General features: G+C 36.2%; 1 protein-coding gene across 7 annotated transcripts in view; it reads left to right on the top strand.

Annotated features, from left to right (window-relative positions):
- Nucleotides 1–18,312, top strand: part of CLCN3 (chloride voltage-gated channel 3) — a 91,461-nt gene that overhangs the window by 65,629 nt on the left and 7,520 nt on the right. For all 7 annotated transcript variants that reach the window (XM_035022710.1, XM_035022713.1, XM_035022711.1 and 4 more), the window contains 7 exons: nt 337–459; nt 1,845–2,051; nt 5,431–5,511; nt 6,406–6,951; nt 9,422–9,608; nt 12,534–12,932; nt 16,818–17,034. In XM_035022710.1, coding sequence (XP_034878601.1) covers nt 337–459; nt 1,845–2,051; nt 5,431–5,511; nt 6,406–6,951; nt 9,422–9,608; nt 12,534–12,932; nt 16,818–17,034 — 1,760 coding nt within the window. The remainder of the gene's footprint in view (nt 1–336; nt 460–1,844; nt 2,052–5,430; nt 5,512–6,405; nt 6,952–9,421; nt 9,609–12,533; nt 12,933–16,817; nt 17,035–18,312) is intronic.

Genomic DNA, 18,312 nt, shown 5'->3' with positions numbered 1-18,312 from the left:
GAACAGTGGAATGAGATCTAAATGCAAATGCAATTTTGTCTTCAACTATTTCCAAAATATGTTTTGTGGGTAGGCAGAAGTTAAAGTGTATCACACTTTTGGCAACAAGACTTTAGGTATCAAGAAAAAGCTAGGAAAACATTAAACAGATCAAGCCTCCTTGTATATATGAATATGTTTTTTGATTTTACTTAAATATATTGTTCATATAAAGCTTTAACTATTGTGGAAGTAAACCAGGAAACTTACGAGTTTCACCCAAGTTTCTTATGTGGCAAGCACTTGCATTCGGGATGCACTGTACATTAAATTCATACTATATGATTTACCTTTTAGGGTCCTGGTTCTTACATCATGAATTACATAATGTACATCTTCTGGGCCTTGAGTTTTGCCTTTCTTGCCGTTTCCCTGGTAAAAGTATTTGCTCCATATGCCTGTGGCTCTGGAATTCCAGAGGTAAGCCATGCAATATTTTAGTATCATTTAAACATTTGGTAATTGTGATGATGTTGATCTTTTTGCCTTTAGGGGGAAAAAGTAGTTGTTTTTCTGGGGAAATTGTAATGTAAAAAAGAAAATTTTAAAAATGTAAGCTGATTGTAGACATCACAAAAAAATTCTTCCCCGTAGTCATTTCATCATTAACTGGGGAGGTTGATTTTTTTTTTTTCCACCACTAATTTAGCACATGAGTAAACAAATATTAGAAAACTCAGTTATAAAGCTGGAAAAGTATTATGTGGCCTAAAGTTCTTTGATGGATTAGTTGATGTTTTGCTGCTATGAACCTGATTTGAATATATTTACTCTTTTTATATGACTATTTTTTAATTAAATAAGTTAATAGTTCTTGAATTTGGCAGATAATATTTATAACCATTTTGTACTTTAAATAAACATTTGACCATAGTGAGGCAATAGTATAAACTTTTGGGTTTTATTTTTTATCATCAGTAATTTAAGGAATATACTCAGAATTGAATGGTGTAATTTAAAGAATATACTTAGGATTGAAAGGTGTGATGGGAATTCATTTCTTTCCCCTCTTAATTTTTCTGTCTTAAGTTATCAGCTTTTTCTAATGCATTTCCTTTTGAAACTTAATTTTAGTGATTTTTTTTTTTTTAAAGATTTTATTTATTTATTTATTTGACAGAGAGAGAGACAGCGAGAGCAGGAACACAAGCAGGGGGAGTGGGAGAGCGAGAAGCAGGCCTCCCGCCAAGCGGGGAGCCCGATGCGGGACTCGATCCCAGGACCCTGGGATCATGACCTGAGCCGAAGGCAGACGCTTAACGACTGAGCCACCCAGGCGCCCTAATTTTAGTGATTTTTAAAGTTTTGTTAATTAAGAGTGTCTTCAATAAGGGGCAATGTCATGCAGCATTTAGCTGTTGTCACTTATCCTTCTTAATATGTAGGAAAATATTACACATAATGGCAGCACTCTGAGAAGACAAAATATCCTAATTTCTGACACAGAATATCTGAATGTATTTAACTATATTTCTACAACAGAAATATTCAAATTTACCTTTTCCTTATTATGTAATTACAACCCTTGTATTCAGGTCTGTATTCCCTTTAACATGGCCTTATATTCTAGTTTTGTTCATGAGATAGGGTTGCCTTCAATCCTTGCTTGAGAAGAGAATTAGAATATGATATAGATTTATTATGTAGCATAATAGTTAAAGCTTTTGAAAAATTGTGAATTGTTCCATGGTTAACCAAAAATATTTGCAAGGTGGTTTTGTGAGTAAAACAAGAGAGTAACTTAAATTAGTTAAATTTTCCTGTTTCTTAAAGGAAATTAAGCTGTCTTAATCTTTTCTTTGTAGATTAAAACTATTTTAAGTGGATTCATCATCAGAGGTTACTTGGGAAAATGGACTTTAATGATTAAAACCATCACATTAGTACTGGCTGTGGCATCCGGTTTGAGTTTAGGAAAAGAAGGTCCTCTAGTACATGTTGCCTGTTGCTGTGGAAATATTTTTTCCTACCTCTTTCCAAAGTATAGCACAAATGAAGCTAAAAAAAGGGAGGTAAGTGTCTTTTGTGGTTTATTTGACAGATAAATACCTATTACATAGACTTAGTGAGAATTTTCTAGTGTAAAGATCACATTTTAACTCTTTACTTTTTGGATAAATTCTGTATTCAGATTCAAATCTGAGAATTGTTTGCTTCTTTCCCCCTTTTTGAGTATCTCTAATGTCTTTCTAGAATCCATCCCCAGTGCTGCTCAGTTACTCCAGTATTTTAGAGAAGTTTTGATAGACTACCTGGTCCATTGGTTTCAGTTGAATTTCACAAAGCTCTTTCCATTTGTTTTTGCTTTGCCTTACACCTTTCTTCCTCTGAAGTTTTTCCCAAATGTAACATTATTTTTCCTCTGATTTCTCACCATCAGTATTTTTCCAGGGTTGGGAAGTCTTAACAGCTGTGTTTTCCTCTGGAGGAAGTGTCTAATGCCCCCGAGAGAGGTGTGTCATCTGCAGAGAGCTATCTGGCACCATGAAGATGTTCTGAGGGCCTTTAGGACCTCCTGAGGTTTAAATCAGAGATTCATACTAAAGGGAATATAGGAATTCCTTTTTATTCAGCTGTTTAGGAGCATTTATTTCCTTTACCTTTTTTTTTTTTTTTTTTTTTAGGCCAGCCCAAGATCTTCTAGGAGGGCTTTAAACTTTATATATTATAGAGTTCCCTAATCTTTGTACATTGCTATGGATATTTTCTAGAAGAAAAATGGGCTCCTGAGACCTTTTGTATTAGCTTTACACTTTGGGAGCCCAATCCCTTCTTGTGTTCCCAATCTAATCTGTAGGCCAAGGTGGTACAGAGTGCTTTGGGTTTTCAAGATATCATATTTTTATATAATTAAATATTGAGAACTCAGAGGTCTCTGACCCTAGCACAGGACTTTTCATCCTGTTGTTTTTAATACTATAGCAAAAAAGTAGAATATTTTTATCAAGCTATTTGATTCTTCAATTGAAATGATTTCTCTTTCATTTAGTGTTAGTACTAAAACATTGTTCGTACAGTGGCAGTAGTCTGAAAGAGGAACACTTCAGACCATCATAGTTCCATCTCTGAATGATAATTGTGATTCTAGTACTATGCTCTAATACGAATAGCTAACATTATTGATTACTTACTCTGTATCTGGTTCTGTGACAAGTCCTTGCATTTTAAAATTTAAATCCACAATAATCCTCTTAACTTGGCACTCTTGTCCCCATTTATAGATAGGAAATTAGGGCATAGAGCTGCTAACTTGTCCAAGATTACATAGCAGAGTGTCAGAGTATGGATTAAAATTTATTTTTCTCTGACTCCAAAGTCTGTACTCCTTACTACTACTACTATTTCTGTGACTGTGGATATGTGTGTATGTTAAAAACAAAACAGAACCTAAAACTATGTTGTAGCATAGCAAATTAGGGCTAAAATGGAGGTATAGCATTTGTCTCTCCAGTGCAGTTCCTTTACTTGCTATTGTACCTTGACATTTGGGGGTAAGATTTTTATTTTTATTTATTCATTTTAAGTGCAAAATGTAATTTATTAGAAAATGCCATAGAAATTAAATTCACTTAAATTTTAAGATATACACTGTGATGATTAGTAATGTTTATGACATTAACTTTGTTCACCTTAGTATATAATGGCTGGAGTTTACTTGTTAGTTGAAAACATGAAGGCCTCATATTTTGGCTTTCTTCCTATGTTCACTTCCTTGACATTTTTAATTAAATGATTCCTTGATATTTATAAAACATTAAAATGTGTGTGTGAGTTATAAGTACTGGGTGTTAGCTTGATGTAAAATTCTGTTATATTAAATGTACAATCAGAGAATTCAGTTAAATGTGTTGTCTACAATCCTGTTAGTGGGAAAAAACAAAATCATTAAATTTGCTGTCCTCCCCCATATAAGCAGAGTCTGCATTCTTAAAGCCAGGTACAATTTTTTTTTTTTTTAATTATTTATTTGAGAGAGAGAGCAAGAGAGCAGGGGTGGGAACAGAGGGAGAGGGAGAGAGAAACACAAGCAGGCTCCTCGCTGAGAGTGGAGCCCAACATGGGGACCCATCTCACAACCGTGAGATCAGACCTGAGCCGAAACCAAGAGTTGGATGCTTAACCAACTGCACCACCCAGGCGCCCCTAGCCAAGTACAATTTAATTAAAATTAAGTATTTGCTTATTTCTAATTTGCCAAACAGAAGCCTGATAATGGAGATCATGGTCTTAATTATATATAATTTAATTTTGATTATTTCCAGTTTCTTTTTCATAAATGTAAAACTTGACCATTTGGGGAAATGCTTTGGTACCCTCAGATATTTACTGGAATGAAACATTGAAGGGAATAAAGACTCTTAGAAAAGTAATTACAATATAAATGTCCAATGAACGTATATGTGTAGTTGGCTTCACACTGGTGGGAAATGGGCAATGTCCAAGTGACAGACTGGGGAGGTGGAGAGAGAATCTGTAAGAACGTTTGTGGATATTTTTGTCGTCTTTAACTTTATTGTAGGGTTCCAGTTTGGAAAGACCACCTCGTAAGGGGGTAGCCATTGTTTTTGCTTTAGAATGAGGCTTTCCAAATTGGCAGTAGCGGTATTTTCAGAGGATTTAGAGTAGTGGAAATAAGGTAACTCAATAGGTTTTAAGTTCTCTAGATATTTTACTACGATTTAGAAAACAGTAATTATTAGGGGCACCTGGCTGGCTCAGTCAGTAGAGCATGCAGCTCTTGATCTCAGGGTCATGAGTTCAAGCCCTACATTTGGTATAGAGCTTACATAGAAAACATTAATTATTAATGGTGAAGCAGTTAGCTCTAAAATCTGAAGAAATTATATCCTTGGGCGCCTGGGTGGCTCAGTTGGTTAACCGTCTACCTTCGGCTCAGGTCATGATCGAGCCCCACATTGGGCACCTTGCTCAGTGGGGAGTCTGCCTCTCCCTCTGCTCCTCCCCCCTACTCATGATCTCTCTCTCGCACTCTCTCTCTCTCAAATAAAATAAATAAATGAATAAATTATTTAAAGAAAAAAAACTCCCCCTAAACCCCAGTTACTGTTCTCTCTACTGGTCTTCCCAAACATCTTGAGAATTGTGTGTATGCATTGCCTTTTTCTTCTTTGCATTCTATTTACATTAGTGTATCTTGCACAAATGTTTTTTAATTGAATATCGAACATGTGAATGACCTTTCAGTTAAAGCAGAAGAGAAAAAATATCTTTTTAGAGGAAATAAATAATGGCCTCTGCTTGGGGAGAAGGGGTAGACATGTGAGTTAACTTCAGGAGAGGCATTTCAAAAATTCAGGCAACAGGAAGAATTTTTATTTGGTATATTTGAATTTATAAGAATAAATGAAATATGCCAAATTCTCTTTTTAGGTGCTATCAGCTGCCTCAGCTGCAGGGGTTTCTGTAGCTTTTGGTGCACCAATTGGAGGAGTTCTTTTTAGCCTGGAAGAGGTAGGTAAAGAAAACAGCAACTATAACATTATGCATAATTACCATTACAAATATATTTTGGCACGCTTTTCTGTTATATAGCTAGTGTAATAGATACAGATTGTGTTTTTAAGTTTTCAGATTTAACTTTGTAAAGTTACTTTTCACTTATTCTTACCTATAGATTAATATATTACATATGTTCTTTACCTTGAGAAAAACCTTAAAAATATTATTCATGTATAAATATTAAGTGCTTATTTAAAATTAAACTTTGTTGACATATTTAAAAGTAAGCAGAGATGGATTTGGCTTAGTAGAAATTATTTAACCACTGTTTGTTATATTATTGCCCATGTTTTTATTTAAAAAGTTTTAATCAGTTTCTAAATTGTGAGTTTGTATGCTTATTTCTGGGGTAGTTATTGATGTTTAAGAAAATTATTTTAGTTGCATCAGTGGCATATTTTGTTTTTGTTTTCTCATTGGTGCTTAAGACTTTTTACATGTTTACACAAAAATGTGGCTAGGAATGGTTTAAAATTTGCTTTTCCAGTTTGTGTTCTTTTCCTCTTTTTTCTTTAATGTAGAAGAGACAAATTAGATACTTCTTTATGAGCTCATAAGAGTTGGTGATGGTGCATTTATTCTTCACTACATGAGGTGAAACTTATTTTGAAAATGAAACAATGCTAGGTATCTGAAATAATTACTAAACATTTTGATCCGTTGATACTGGGAACTTGTAATGATGTGATAGCCAAAGTTAATAAAACATCGATTTTTTTCTTACCACAGTAAAATCTATTATATGTAAACGCTAGCTGCAGCAAAAATTAGACGATGATATTCAAGTTATAAGATATCAGAAACATCTTATAAAATTATAGCATTAATTTTTCTTTTTCTTTTTAGGTTAGCTATTACTTTCCTCTTAAAACTTTATGGAGATCATTTTTTGCTGCTTTAGTGGCTGCATTTGTTTTGAGATCCATCAATCCATTTGGTAACAGCCGTCTGGTCCTTTTTTATGTGGAGTATCACACACCATGGTACCTTTTTGAACTGTTCCCTTTTATTCTCCTCGGGGTATTTGGAGGGCTTTGGGGAGCCTTTTTCATTAGGGCAAATATTGCCTGGTGTCGTCGCCGCAAATCCACCAGATTCGGAAAGTATCCTGTTCTTGAAGTCATTGTTGTTGCTGCCATTACTGCGGTGATAGCCTTCCCTAATCCGTATACCAGGCTCAACACCAGTGAGCTGATCAAAGAGCTTTTTACAGACTGTGGTCCTCTGGAATCCTCTTCTCTTTGTGACTACAGAAATGACATGAATGCCAGTAAGATTGTTGATGATATTCCTGATCGTCCAGCAGGCCTTGGAGTATATTCAGCTATATGGCAGTTATGCTTAGCACTCATATTTAAAATTATCATGACAGTATTCACTTTTGGTATCAAGGTAAGTGCTAACGTGAGGTGTTAGTTAAGTAATTTTGTCATGTTTAAAACTTGTGTGTGAAATGAGCAGTGAAATGTTTATCTAAAGGTGGTTATTTCATAAATGTATGCTGAAAAAGTTCTTATCTTTTGGGTTTCATTTTACATAATGAATAAAAATTCCTTCGGATATATTGTTGAACATGGTTATCTGTTACTGTGTAACAAATTACCCCAAAACCTAGCAATTTAAGATAACTATTTATTTTGCTCTTGATATTCACTCAATAATTTGGGAAGGACTCAACTGGGCATGTTTTGTTTGTGGTCTGTCGTACATGTCATCAGACATGGCTAAGGCTGGTCATCTACCACCTGGGCTGGGAAGACTCAGACAACTGGGTCTGGAACATCTGGGCTCCTGGAACATCTCTCTCTCTCTGTCTCTGTCTCTGTCTGTCTCTCGGTTTTTTTCCAGCTTGGTGCCTTATGGGCATTTAGATTTCTTACATGGTAGCTCCTTGTCCCAAGAGGATCATTTTTAACCTGGCCAGGGAAGTCATGTACCATGCCTCATGTTACTTTCTATTTGTGTGGGCAGTAACAGGCCTACCTCTTAATGGGAGCAGTGTCAGGGAATTCATTTTAAAAGCACTTATATTAGTTTCCTTTTGCTGCTATAATAAACTACCACAAACTTAGTGGCTTAAAAATCACACCAATTTATTATAGTTTTGGTGATCAGAAGTCCAAAGTGGGTCTCACTGGGCTAAAATCAAGGTGTTCATAGGGATTTATGGAAGTTCTAGGGGAGAGTCCATTTCTTGCCTTTTCTAGCCTTTTAGAGGCCACCTACATTCCTTGGCTCATGGCCCCCTTCTCCCATCCTCAAAGCCAGCAATGGGTAGTTAGGTCTTTCTTTTATCTCATTATCCTGACACTAACTCTTCTAAATCCTTCTTCCGCATTTAAAATAACCTTTGTGATTACTTTGAGCCCACCCAGGTAATCCAGGATAATCTCCTGTTTTAAAGTCAGCTGATTAACCTTAATTTTACCTGCAGCCTTAATTCCTCCTTACTGTGTAACATAAGGAATTCATAGTAATTAGGATATAGAAAAACTCTGGGGAGCCATTACTCCGCCTGTCATGCTACTATAGGGTGTTAGCTTGAAAGGACACTGCAGGCTCTGTTAAATTACTAGCCTGTGAATACCATGTCTTTTACCATCAAGGATCTAAGGGAGCTAGATCCAGTGCCCTGGCACATTGCTTCATTTGAATGTACAAAAGTGAGAATAACATTAATTACTTAGTGATTTGCCAGTAAATGTCATTTTCTTACATGACGGTCAGTGCTGTGTATGAGGATCAAATGTCAGCTAATTGTTCTTTAAATTAATATTCACTAGTGATAATATGCTTTTGCAGATGTAAATTATGTGGAATAACACCTTAATGTCAACAAAATCATAATGATAGTTTTTGAAATATGGTCTCTTTCTTTTCTGTTGTTCTCTATTTAGTCTACTGGGTATAAGAGTTACATAATAGAAAAATCTTGAAGTTAAAAATTTTTTTCATAGTGAATCAAGTTAGAGCAACTACAGAAGTTCCTGTTTCTACGTAAGTTGATTTTCTGTAAACCCCAACTTTCTCATCTTTAGTTGAGCTAAAGGACGCTGGAGACAATTGGCAGGTCTTTGTTAAGTCCCACAATGCCCTGTGCTCTGGCTGAAGAATCCTAACTGGCAGTGGAGTAAAACATATTTTGATCTCTTCTCTTTGGATAGCCTTTTAATGATCCTGATACCACGTTCAACATGCCATTATTTTGTGCTCAGCTTATTTCATATCCAGAACATTTTAGAGCTATTAGTATTTTAATCTTTAAATGATCTTGCTTAAGATGTTTACTGTTCCTATTTTCTTCATTAAATTTAATTGATCGATAAATATTTTTCTCCTTATATGTATCGCTAAAAAATATTGAAGGACCTGATAAGATTGTCCGCTTCACATTGTACAACTTGAGAGGAATTGCATCTAATATTTTTATCAGTTAGTAAACAACAAATATGTAGGAGGGTGTAATTGTGGAGTAAAAGGAGGAGTTCCGTACTTCACACCGAACTGATTTTGTTTTATGAAAAATGCTTCATATTGTCCTTTTTTCTTTTCCCATTTCAGCATAGACTAATAAAAATTTTAGCAGCAAAAAAAAAACATTAAGGAACCCTTGAGCTAAAGGATAAATAACCCTTGGGTTATTTTCTCTTTGGCCTAGAGAATGTTGTTACTTTGTAACTGAATTCACGAAGAAGGTACCAGTAGAACGGTATTTTGCTGTAGTTTTATTTGTACTAGGATTTTGCTATATAAATAAAATGTGAAAAGAATCAAAAGTGTTAGAAAGAAGTCTGTAGAATGTAGGTTCCAAGCATCCAAGTCGAGGATCTCTGCTCAGTTAAGCATTGTGTGTTTGTTACAGGTTCCATCAGGCTTGTTCATTCCCAGCATGGCCATTGGAGCGATTGCCGGAAGGATTGTGGGGATTGCAGTAGAACAGCTCGCGTATTATCACCACGACTGGTTTATCTTTAAGGAGTGGTGTGAGGTTGGAGCTGATTGCATTACACCTGGCCTTTATGCCATGGTTGGTGCTGCTGCATGCTTAGGTAATGAAACTGTGTCTGTGGGTGGATGTTTGTGAATCTGAGAGAGAAAAGAGCAAGTGTGACCGCACATTTATGCTTGGTTGGTGAGGTGGGGGAGGGTGGTACAGGCCAGAGGAAGAGAATGCTTTAACTAAAATGAAACAGTCCTACTATTATATGGTGTTTAGGTAGTACTAGTTTTCATTTTGCCTGTCTCTAAACATTTGTTAATGGAAAAATTTAATGGTGGTTAGCATCTTTTAAATATTGTGTAATGCTTTGTAATAGAAAACATCTCAGTACAACCTAGGTTTAATTTGAATCTTGTCCAGGGAAATTTTTGTTCTTTTCATCGTCAAGGATCTTGGCTTCCCTATGACGACTGTAGCATGCTTCCTGAGATTAGCATTCTAGCAAAGTGTCAGACTAGATTTGGCTCTGCAGTGACTTATAGTTAGCTGTAGTGGAAGATTTCTTTACCAGCCCTCCTCCATTTAAGGTGCATTTATAGCAAAATGAAAAAAGGTAACTATTGTTTTAATGAAAAAAAAAATATCTGCATTGAATACTTAAGAGTCTATGTGTTCTCTTGGATATGAAAAATAGTTATTTCTTTTTATATTTAAAATGTCAGCTGAATTTTGGTTATGATATTTAATAATAGTTGGTATTTTGACTTATTTTTGTTCAGTGAATCAAAATTATATAATTATTGATCTTCAAAAGTATCGTATCAAGTGAAAGTGAGGGACAGAATCATTTTCACCAAAGTAGCAATTACTTAGTAGTTATCCACTTTCTCTTTAACAGTGCTAGGTGCAGTGAGTGATACAAAAAGAAGTATAAAACATGGGCCCAACCTCAAGTACAGTCAAGTTGGGGAGACAAGAACGAAACTGAGAAAACAATAGTGAGCATTATGTAATGATTAAATATAGTACCGAATCTATGAAAATTGTAGGAATTTAGAGAAAAGGAGAGCTGACATAGTTCAGGTAGAGTAGAACATGAGCTTTACTTAAGATTAGTAGAACTTAAAGAAGAGGACTTTTTTGAGGAATGTAATCATGTGAAGGCAAAGGAATTGGGATAGGGATAAATTTAGTATTCATGGAGCTTTGAAGATACCGACAATATTGAAGTAGAGAGTGTGTTTTGGATACTTTTGGGAAATGAAGTTGGATTAGTGAGAAGGAGACATATTATGAAAAGGCTGTGGCAGAGTCATGGCTTTGGCATTTGTAGCTTGATGACTTTGGGAATGTTCCTTTGCTTTTTTATTTTCTTATCTTTAAAATAGAAATAATAACTACTTACCTCCTACTGTTGTTTTGAGGATTATATGAGATCAACTGCATGTAAAGCTGTTAGCACAGTGCCAGGTAAAATAAGTCACTTAGTTTAAAAAAAAAGCCTTTGTGAACTGACTAGGGACATGCCTGGCATAGTGTAGATACGTAATATGTAGTAGGTTCTTTCTCCCTTCTATTTTTATTTTTATTTTTTTTTTAACAGTTTGTCACATTTATTTTCTCTTACATATGTATAAGCATGTATACACACATATACACACATAAATATATGCATAACAAACATAAACAGATACACGTACACTTTTTTTGCCAAATATTTTAAAGTTGCACATATCCCAGTATTTCACCCCTTAATTCTTAAACATTCCCTACATAATCCCAATACCATTATCACACCAAAGACAATGAACACTAATTAAATAATATCACTTAATAAGTCCCCATATTCGGATTTCTCCAGTTGTCTTCTCCCTTCTATTTTTAGATTAAAAAACAAAAAGGAAGTGTTTAAGCTTAATACAGTATGAACTGGTGAGCCCTGATAGGTTTTTGAGCAAAGGAGCAACATGGTGAAAGTAGTACTTAGGAAAGATTAACCTGGGAACATGGCTTATAAAGTGGATTGAAGATAATGGGGCTTGGAGTCAAGGAGGTAAGATAAAATAGTGTTAAAATTAAGGAACCATGTCTTGAGAGTCTGGACTAATTGGTAATAGTGACAGTATTGAGAAAGGGACCCATAAATAAATATTTTGCAAAGTTAATCAGATAGGACTTGTGAGGGTTTAGGTGTTGGAGTAAAGTAGAGGGATAGACCTGGAATGACTGTCTAGGTTGCCGGGAAGAGTGTAGTGCTGGTGCTGGAGTCAGGAAAGTTGGGATGGGTAGCTCTTTGGGGGAAGAAGAGGATTTTGGTTTTAAGTGTGTGGTGTTTTTTGTGACAGTGGCTCATCCAAAGTCTTTTTACAGTTGGAAAATGAGATAAGCAAGCAATAAGATACGGTATGCAGAGTTGGAGACATGGGGCAAATGCAATAGTAAGTGGAGAGATGTGGTTTATGAGGCATCAGCATACGGATGGTAGTTCAGAATGATGATTTGGGTCAACAAATAGATGAGTTTTCTAAGGAAGGGGATATTACCCTGTTAACATAAATCACAAGGCATTAAAGTATTTTACTCATTTTGAAAAGATACAGAGGAGAGAAGTGTATTAAGTTAATATTCTACCCACATATGAGCTTAATTTTAAATTGGTAGCTATGACGTAAAAGGTAGCTCTGATGTGCGTCACCAAATTCTTTACTTAATAATCCATTTTATAAGAGTGAAATTAATCTTTGCTATAGCAATAAACCAAAATGGCAAGCTTGTTTTAGTTGGTCAGCTGTGTACTGTGAAGTAAACAGGTTTTGAAATGTTATTTTAATAGTCTTTTGTGTTAAACAAAGAAAATCAATGTTTCTCTAGATCTTCTTAAAATAGTGGTGATTGTCTTAAGAGAGGAGTAGCAGTTTTTGATGGTAATCCTTTTCACTAAGTTCTATTTACAATTCGCATTCAACTGCCTAGCACAAAAATTCCGCTAACATGTCCTGTCCTCCTTGACCAATGGTTCTTACTTTTTTTTCAGGTGGTGTGACAAGGATGACTGTCTCCCTGGTGGTTATCGTTTTTGAGCTTACTGGAGGCTTGGAATACATTGTTCCCCTTATGGCTGCAGTTATGACCAGTAAATGGGTTGGCGATGCTTTTGGTAGGGAAGGCATTTATGAAGCTCACATCCGGTTAAATGGATACCCTTTCTTGGATGCAAAAGAAGAATTCACTCATACCACCCTGGCTGCTGATGTCATGAGACCTCGAAGGAACGATCCTCCCTTAGCCGTCCTGACACAGGACAATATGACAGTGGATGATATAGAAAACATGATTAATGAAACCAGCTACAATGGCTTTCCTGTCATAATGTCAAAAGAATCTCAAAGATTGGTGGGATTTGCCCTCAGAAGAGACCTGACAATTGCAATAGGTACCCTTTTTAAAAAATACAGACATACACATAAATCTATCTATATCTGTATCTGTTGGAATCTATATATACTTAGATAGATATAGACATATAATAGATTTCTTGAGGAAAGGAAAGCAATAATATTTAATTGATTGGGTTTGTGGGGGCGAGAGGTGTATTTTATTTATGTCCCTGAAAGTCTTGAGTTCTTTAGGGAAGGAATTAGGCATCTGTGAATTATTTCCCCACTAAGTACAGTTTTTTTTTTTAAGAAATCTTTTTATTTTATTTATTTATTTTTAAAGATTTTATTTATTTGTGATACAGTGTGCAAGAGAGCATGGGGTTGGGGGGTTCAGGGGGAGAGGGAGAAGGAGGCTCCCTGCTCAGCAGGAAGCCCAATGCAGCACTCAATCCCAGCACCCTGGAATCATGGCCTGAGCGGAAGGCAGACACTTAACCAACTGAGCCACCCAGGTGTCCCACTAAATACAGTTTTATCTTTTGATTTGGCATTGTTATCAGAGATCAAAGTCAGATTCTTTCTTTTCCCACTAAGATAAGCCTTGTGAAGTTGATATCATTCATAATAGCATATAAGATAAGGCCTTAGCAAGTGCTAGGGCATTCCACTAAATACATTCTTGTATTTAATATTGGCTTATTTGAATGCAAGTTATTGAAAATCTTGTCTTTGTTGGTGTGTTTCATATCAGATTGATAGGTTTTCCTTTTTCAGCTTTTGGATTTAGGCTTACAATATTAACATATAGCATCTACTTTAAAGTGAAAAAAAATCATTGAGAGTTTATTTTGGGCAAATGCTAGGTTGAAAAGTATATAAGTCATATTGTATTTTGAGATGTTATTCCTGCAAGTATAGATTAAAGGCATTAGCCATATTATTTCTTGGAAATAAACTTTTTATGAGGAGGAAACAATTGTGTTCCTCCAAAATTTATTTTTCTCCTTCTCATAGTCCTGAAGTACTGATGAGGAGGCTAGTAAGGCCTTTTCTATGCAATCTGATTCCTTTTCCTCTCTCCCCGCCAGCTCCCAAAGGTGATAAAGGATATTTTCATCAAGCTGTTGCTTTCATACTCCTGAGTTTTTAGTGGAGGACCATGAGCTGAAATGTTAAGCATTTGGTCCTGTGAGCCCATCCTCTACAACTTATCTCTGTGGCCATTGCAAAAGGATTGTAAAATATTTTAATTCTTGTGCCATTTGAAGAGGGAAGACTTAGGGGAGTGTTTCTCAAATCAGAATGGAAATGCTCAGTTTATAAGAGCTATCAAAACAAAACAGAAGCGTCTACAGAGAATATCCTGTTTAGTTAAGGAAAAGGCTACAGCTTTGGAAGAGTTTTGTTTTTTTTTTAAAGATTTTATTTATTTATTTGAGACAGAGCGAATGAGAGACAGAGAGCATGAGAGGGAGGAGGAGGGTCAGAGGGAGAAGCAGACTCCCTGCCGAGCAGGGAGCCCGATGCGGGACTCGATCCCGGGACTCCAGGATCATGACCTGAGCCGAAGGCAGTTGTTTAACCAACTGAGCCACCCAGGCTCTCCACCCTGGAAGAGTTTTTTAAAGACTAGCAATCTTATCATTCCAGGGTTTGCTGTAGGTAATAGAATAGTTGCTGAGAATGGGCAATGTATGTTGCTCTTGTGTTTAAGTGTTTCAGCTTCTGAGCTAATCCCATGGCCAAACCTATAGTAGGAGAAGAATTTCATTGTTTAGATTCCTATTCTTTAGGTTTTAATGGTAGCCAGACAAAGAAAAGAAAAATGTCAGAATTTTAGAATTTATATAGGAATTTAAAGGAAAAAAGCAAGGTTTTTAAGAGATGAATAAAGTGGTAAAAGTTAAGAATTATTCATAATCCCACTGATTCTGTGGATATATTTTTCAGAGGTTTTTTTTTTTTTTTTTAAAGATTTTATTTATTTATTTGAGAGAGAGAGAGACAGCGGGAGAGGGAACACAAGCAGGGGGAGTGGGAGAGGGAGAAGCATGCTTCCCGCCAAGCAGGGAGCCTGATGTGGGACTTGATCCCAGGACCCTGGGATCATGACCTGAGCTGAAGGCAGCTGCTTAATGACTGAGAAAATGAAAACTATGATGATATTTTCTGCTTTAAAAGCCTTTGAATGAATGGCATTAAAAAAGATTGTTTTTCAAACAAAGCAAAACAATCCTAGCAGATGCCTCGGCACTTTATAAGTACTCAATAAATGATGCTTGTTAAAATAGTTACTGTAGGGTGCCTGGGTGGCTCAGTCGGTTAAGCGACTGCCTTCAGCTCAGGTCATGATCCTGGAGTCCCTGGATCGAGTCCCGCATCGGGCTCCCTGCTCGGCAGGGAGTCTGCTTCTCCCTCTGACCCTCCCCCCTCTCATGTGCTCTCTCTCATTCTCTCTCTCTCAAATAAATAAATAAAAATTTTTTTTAAAAAAATAGTTACTGTATTCATATAAAGGACAAATTTAAGTCAGGCTGGGTTTCACTAGCCTTGTGCCTTGTATATCGAAGGAACATTACAATAAACAGGTTAGTAACTTTTTCTAAAATTTTCTGAAACTTCTATCATTAAATATTTAAACAATCTCAGCACATTTTCATTGATGGTATAATAATTTGTTATTTTAAGGTATTTAAGTTTGATGAGTGGGGTTAGTTTTAACTCAATATCTGTCATGCTAACAGTATTTACACTCCACCATTCATAGATCATTAGCCAGATGCTTCTGTGAGTTAAGAGAACTTAAGGAACATCTTTCAGGAATCGTTTATGTCAGTTGCTAATGGGCTTTTTTCTTTTCTATGCTTTTATCATGCTTTTAAAGTGGTTTAGTAAGTACTAGTCATTAGAACTTCTTTTAGTGCCTTCCTACCTGAATGTGTTCCAGTACAGTTAAATAAGGCTTTAGAGGTCAGAAGGAGCAAACAAAATTGCAGTGTTTGTTTAGGAGCTATATATGTTTATCTGCTTCTCAATCTTCTCAATCTGATGCTTGTTATTTTGGCTTAAATATTTTTGTAGCAAAATTAATGTTTAAAATATGTTCAATATGGCAAAAACATAGTTGTGAACACAGTTTTGAATACATACTAACTCAGAATACAAACATAAAGCTATTGTTGTATTCTCTCCATTTCATGGGTTTCCTTTCTCCACCTGTGGTCTCTGTTCTGCAGTTTTTTGCATCTTTACTGCTTCTTGTCTAGCACTGTCAAAGGTCGGAGTGGAGCTTGGCAGCAAACAGAAGCACTTGAAGCAGAGCACACCGGAGAGGGGAAATTAGCAGAGCCTTTACAAATAAAACCTGGAAAATAAGTCTGTGTCCATCATGTGCATAGTTGTAGTTTCAACCCACCTGTTAATGCTCATGACGCGCCTAGAAAATTAAACTTTAACCTTAGAAAAGAGAAAGAACTAGGTAATTCACAGCGGTGGAGTATATACAACATAGTCAATATAGGAATGAAACTCTTTAGTCCCACCTCTGCAGGATAAGTGACATTTAGCATGGGCAGCTATCATTTGATGATGGATTCCTATAACAAACCATGTTGTAATTTGTGCAGGTTTTAAAAAGCCATATTTCACACATGCTTCCTTGTTCTCCGGAGTTAGAAAACAGCTTTAGCCTCAGTAAAGAAAATTGATAGACCACAAATATTTTATTTACATGAAGATGATTTGTTATTGGTATAGTCTAATTCTGTCAAATATAAGAAATTACTAAATTTTCAGTTGATTCCTTTCTTGGGTAAGAAGGTAGGAAAAAATGAAGGGACCAAAATTCATGGGATACATTTGGTTACTTTTTAAAATCTCCAAATAAACAGATTCCCCTTAACACAGATTAACTTCGGGTCTTCTCTCTCTCTTTTCAGAAAGTGCCAGAAAAAAACAAGAAGGTATTGTGGGCAGTTCTCGTGTGTGTTTTGCACAGCACACCCCATCTCTTCCCGCGGAAAGCCCTCGGCCACTGAAGCTTCGGAGCATCCTTGACATGAGCCCTTTTACCGTGACTGATCACACCCCGATGGAAATTGTGGTGGATATTTTCCGAAAGCTGGGTCTGAGGCAGTGCCTTGTAACTCACAATGGGTAAGTCTGGTGAAAGAAATCAGTTCGTGTCACAGAATTTATGACACTTTTTAGTGGAATTCATATTCACTTCTTAGGGGAGAGTGTAAGTCAGCTTCCAAGTGGAAAAGTCTGTCTTTTTAGTGTGGTTATAAATACAGGATCCATATTGATCAGATTGGCACTTACCAAGAATAAAAAAAAAAAAGTCAACTGGCAGATCTTTGCCAAAACATAAAGTAGCATTTGTGAGGAACACGTCAGAGTTGGCAAAGAGGAGTAGTGGACCTAACCTGAATGGAGTAGAGAAAAAAACCTGTTTTCTTTTTAGTAAGTATTTCATTCTTTGAATATAACTTTCTAGTTCAGTAATAACTATGTAGTTATTTTGCTGTTTACTATTTCAGCCATTATTTTACTTACTGTGTAATGAGGGAAATAACGCATAATTAAATGAAATTTGTAAATTAGCTAAAATCCTCCTTTAGCAAATGCTTTTTGTTTCCTCTTTTCTACCTTTTCCACCCACAAAGCTTTCATATAAACTGCTAATGACAAAAAACTCATGTATTTAAAATGTATAAATTGGTTAACTTACTTTTCTGCCCTTCACACATGAACTACCAGTGTTTCTCCAGGACAGGACCATAGAAGAGTTTTGTTTGGGGGTGTCACAGGGACAGAGTGGAGATGTGATGCACAGTCTGCCTCAGCAGAAGTACTCCTGCTTCATTGCCACTGCCCCCGCCCGTCCCTGCACTGGGGATCTGTTTCCCCACCTACTCTCTCTCCAGTCCCCTTTATGTCCATTATACTACTCTTCCTAGTTGAAATACTTAAGAACACTGTTTTAATCTGAAGGCTGAGGACAGAAAGGGCTGGAAATAAGAAACAAAGGGTATTCTTGATTGTGCATAAATTAAATGGTTTAACCCTGCCCTGCACGAAGCTGGTTGAAATGCTAAACACTTAGAGAATCACAGCGGGTTTTTTTTTTAAAAAGCATTTTGTTCAAGACATGTGAGTGACAAAACACATGACCCCTGTCTAAAGAAAGGAGGGAAAAAAGAAAAAAAAAAGGGGGAAGGAAAGTTGTTTCTTGAGCACCTTCTTCAGGTTTCTCACTTAACTTTGTAGTACCTCTGCAGAGTGGGTGGTAGATCCCTACTTGACAGGTGTAATAATTGAAGCTCAGAGGGGTTTAATAATATGCCTAGTCCTGTGGTTACTAAGTCGTCGATCTGGGAACAAATATCTTTCCAGTTTTAGAGCCCAATCTCTTGCTACTGTTTTTACATT

This window comes from Mirounga leonina, unplaced genomic scaffold (genome assembly GCF_011800145.1).
Source record: "Mirounga leonina isolate KUSES-001 unplaced genomic scaffold, KU_Mleo_1.0 Mir_176, whole genome shotgun sequence".
NCBI classification, from domain to species: Eukaryota; Metazoa; Chordata; class Mammalia; order Carnivora; family Phocidae; genus Mirounga; species Mirounga leonina.
Note: the sequence above shows the minus strand (reverse complement) of the source record. Positions and strands in the feature narration are given on the sequence as shown.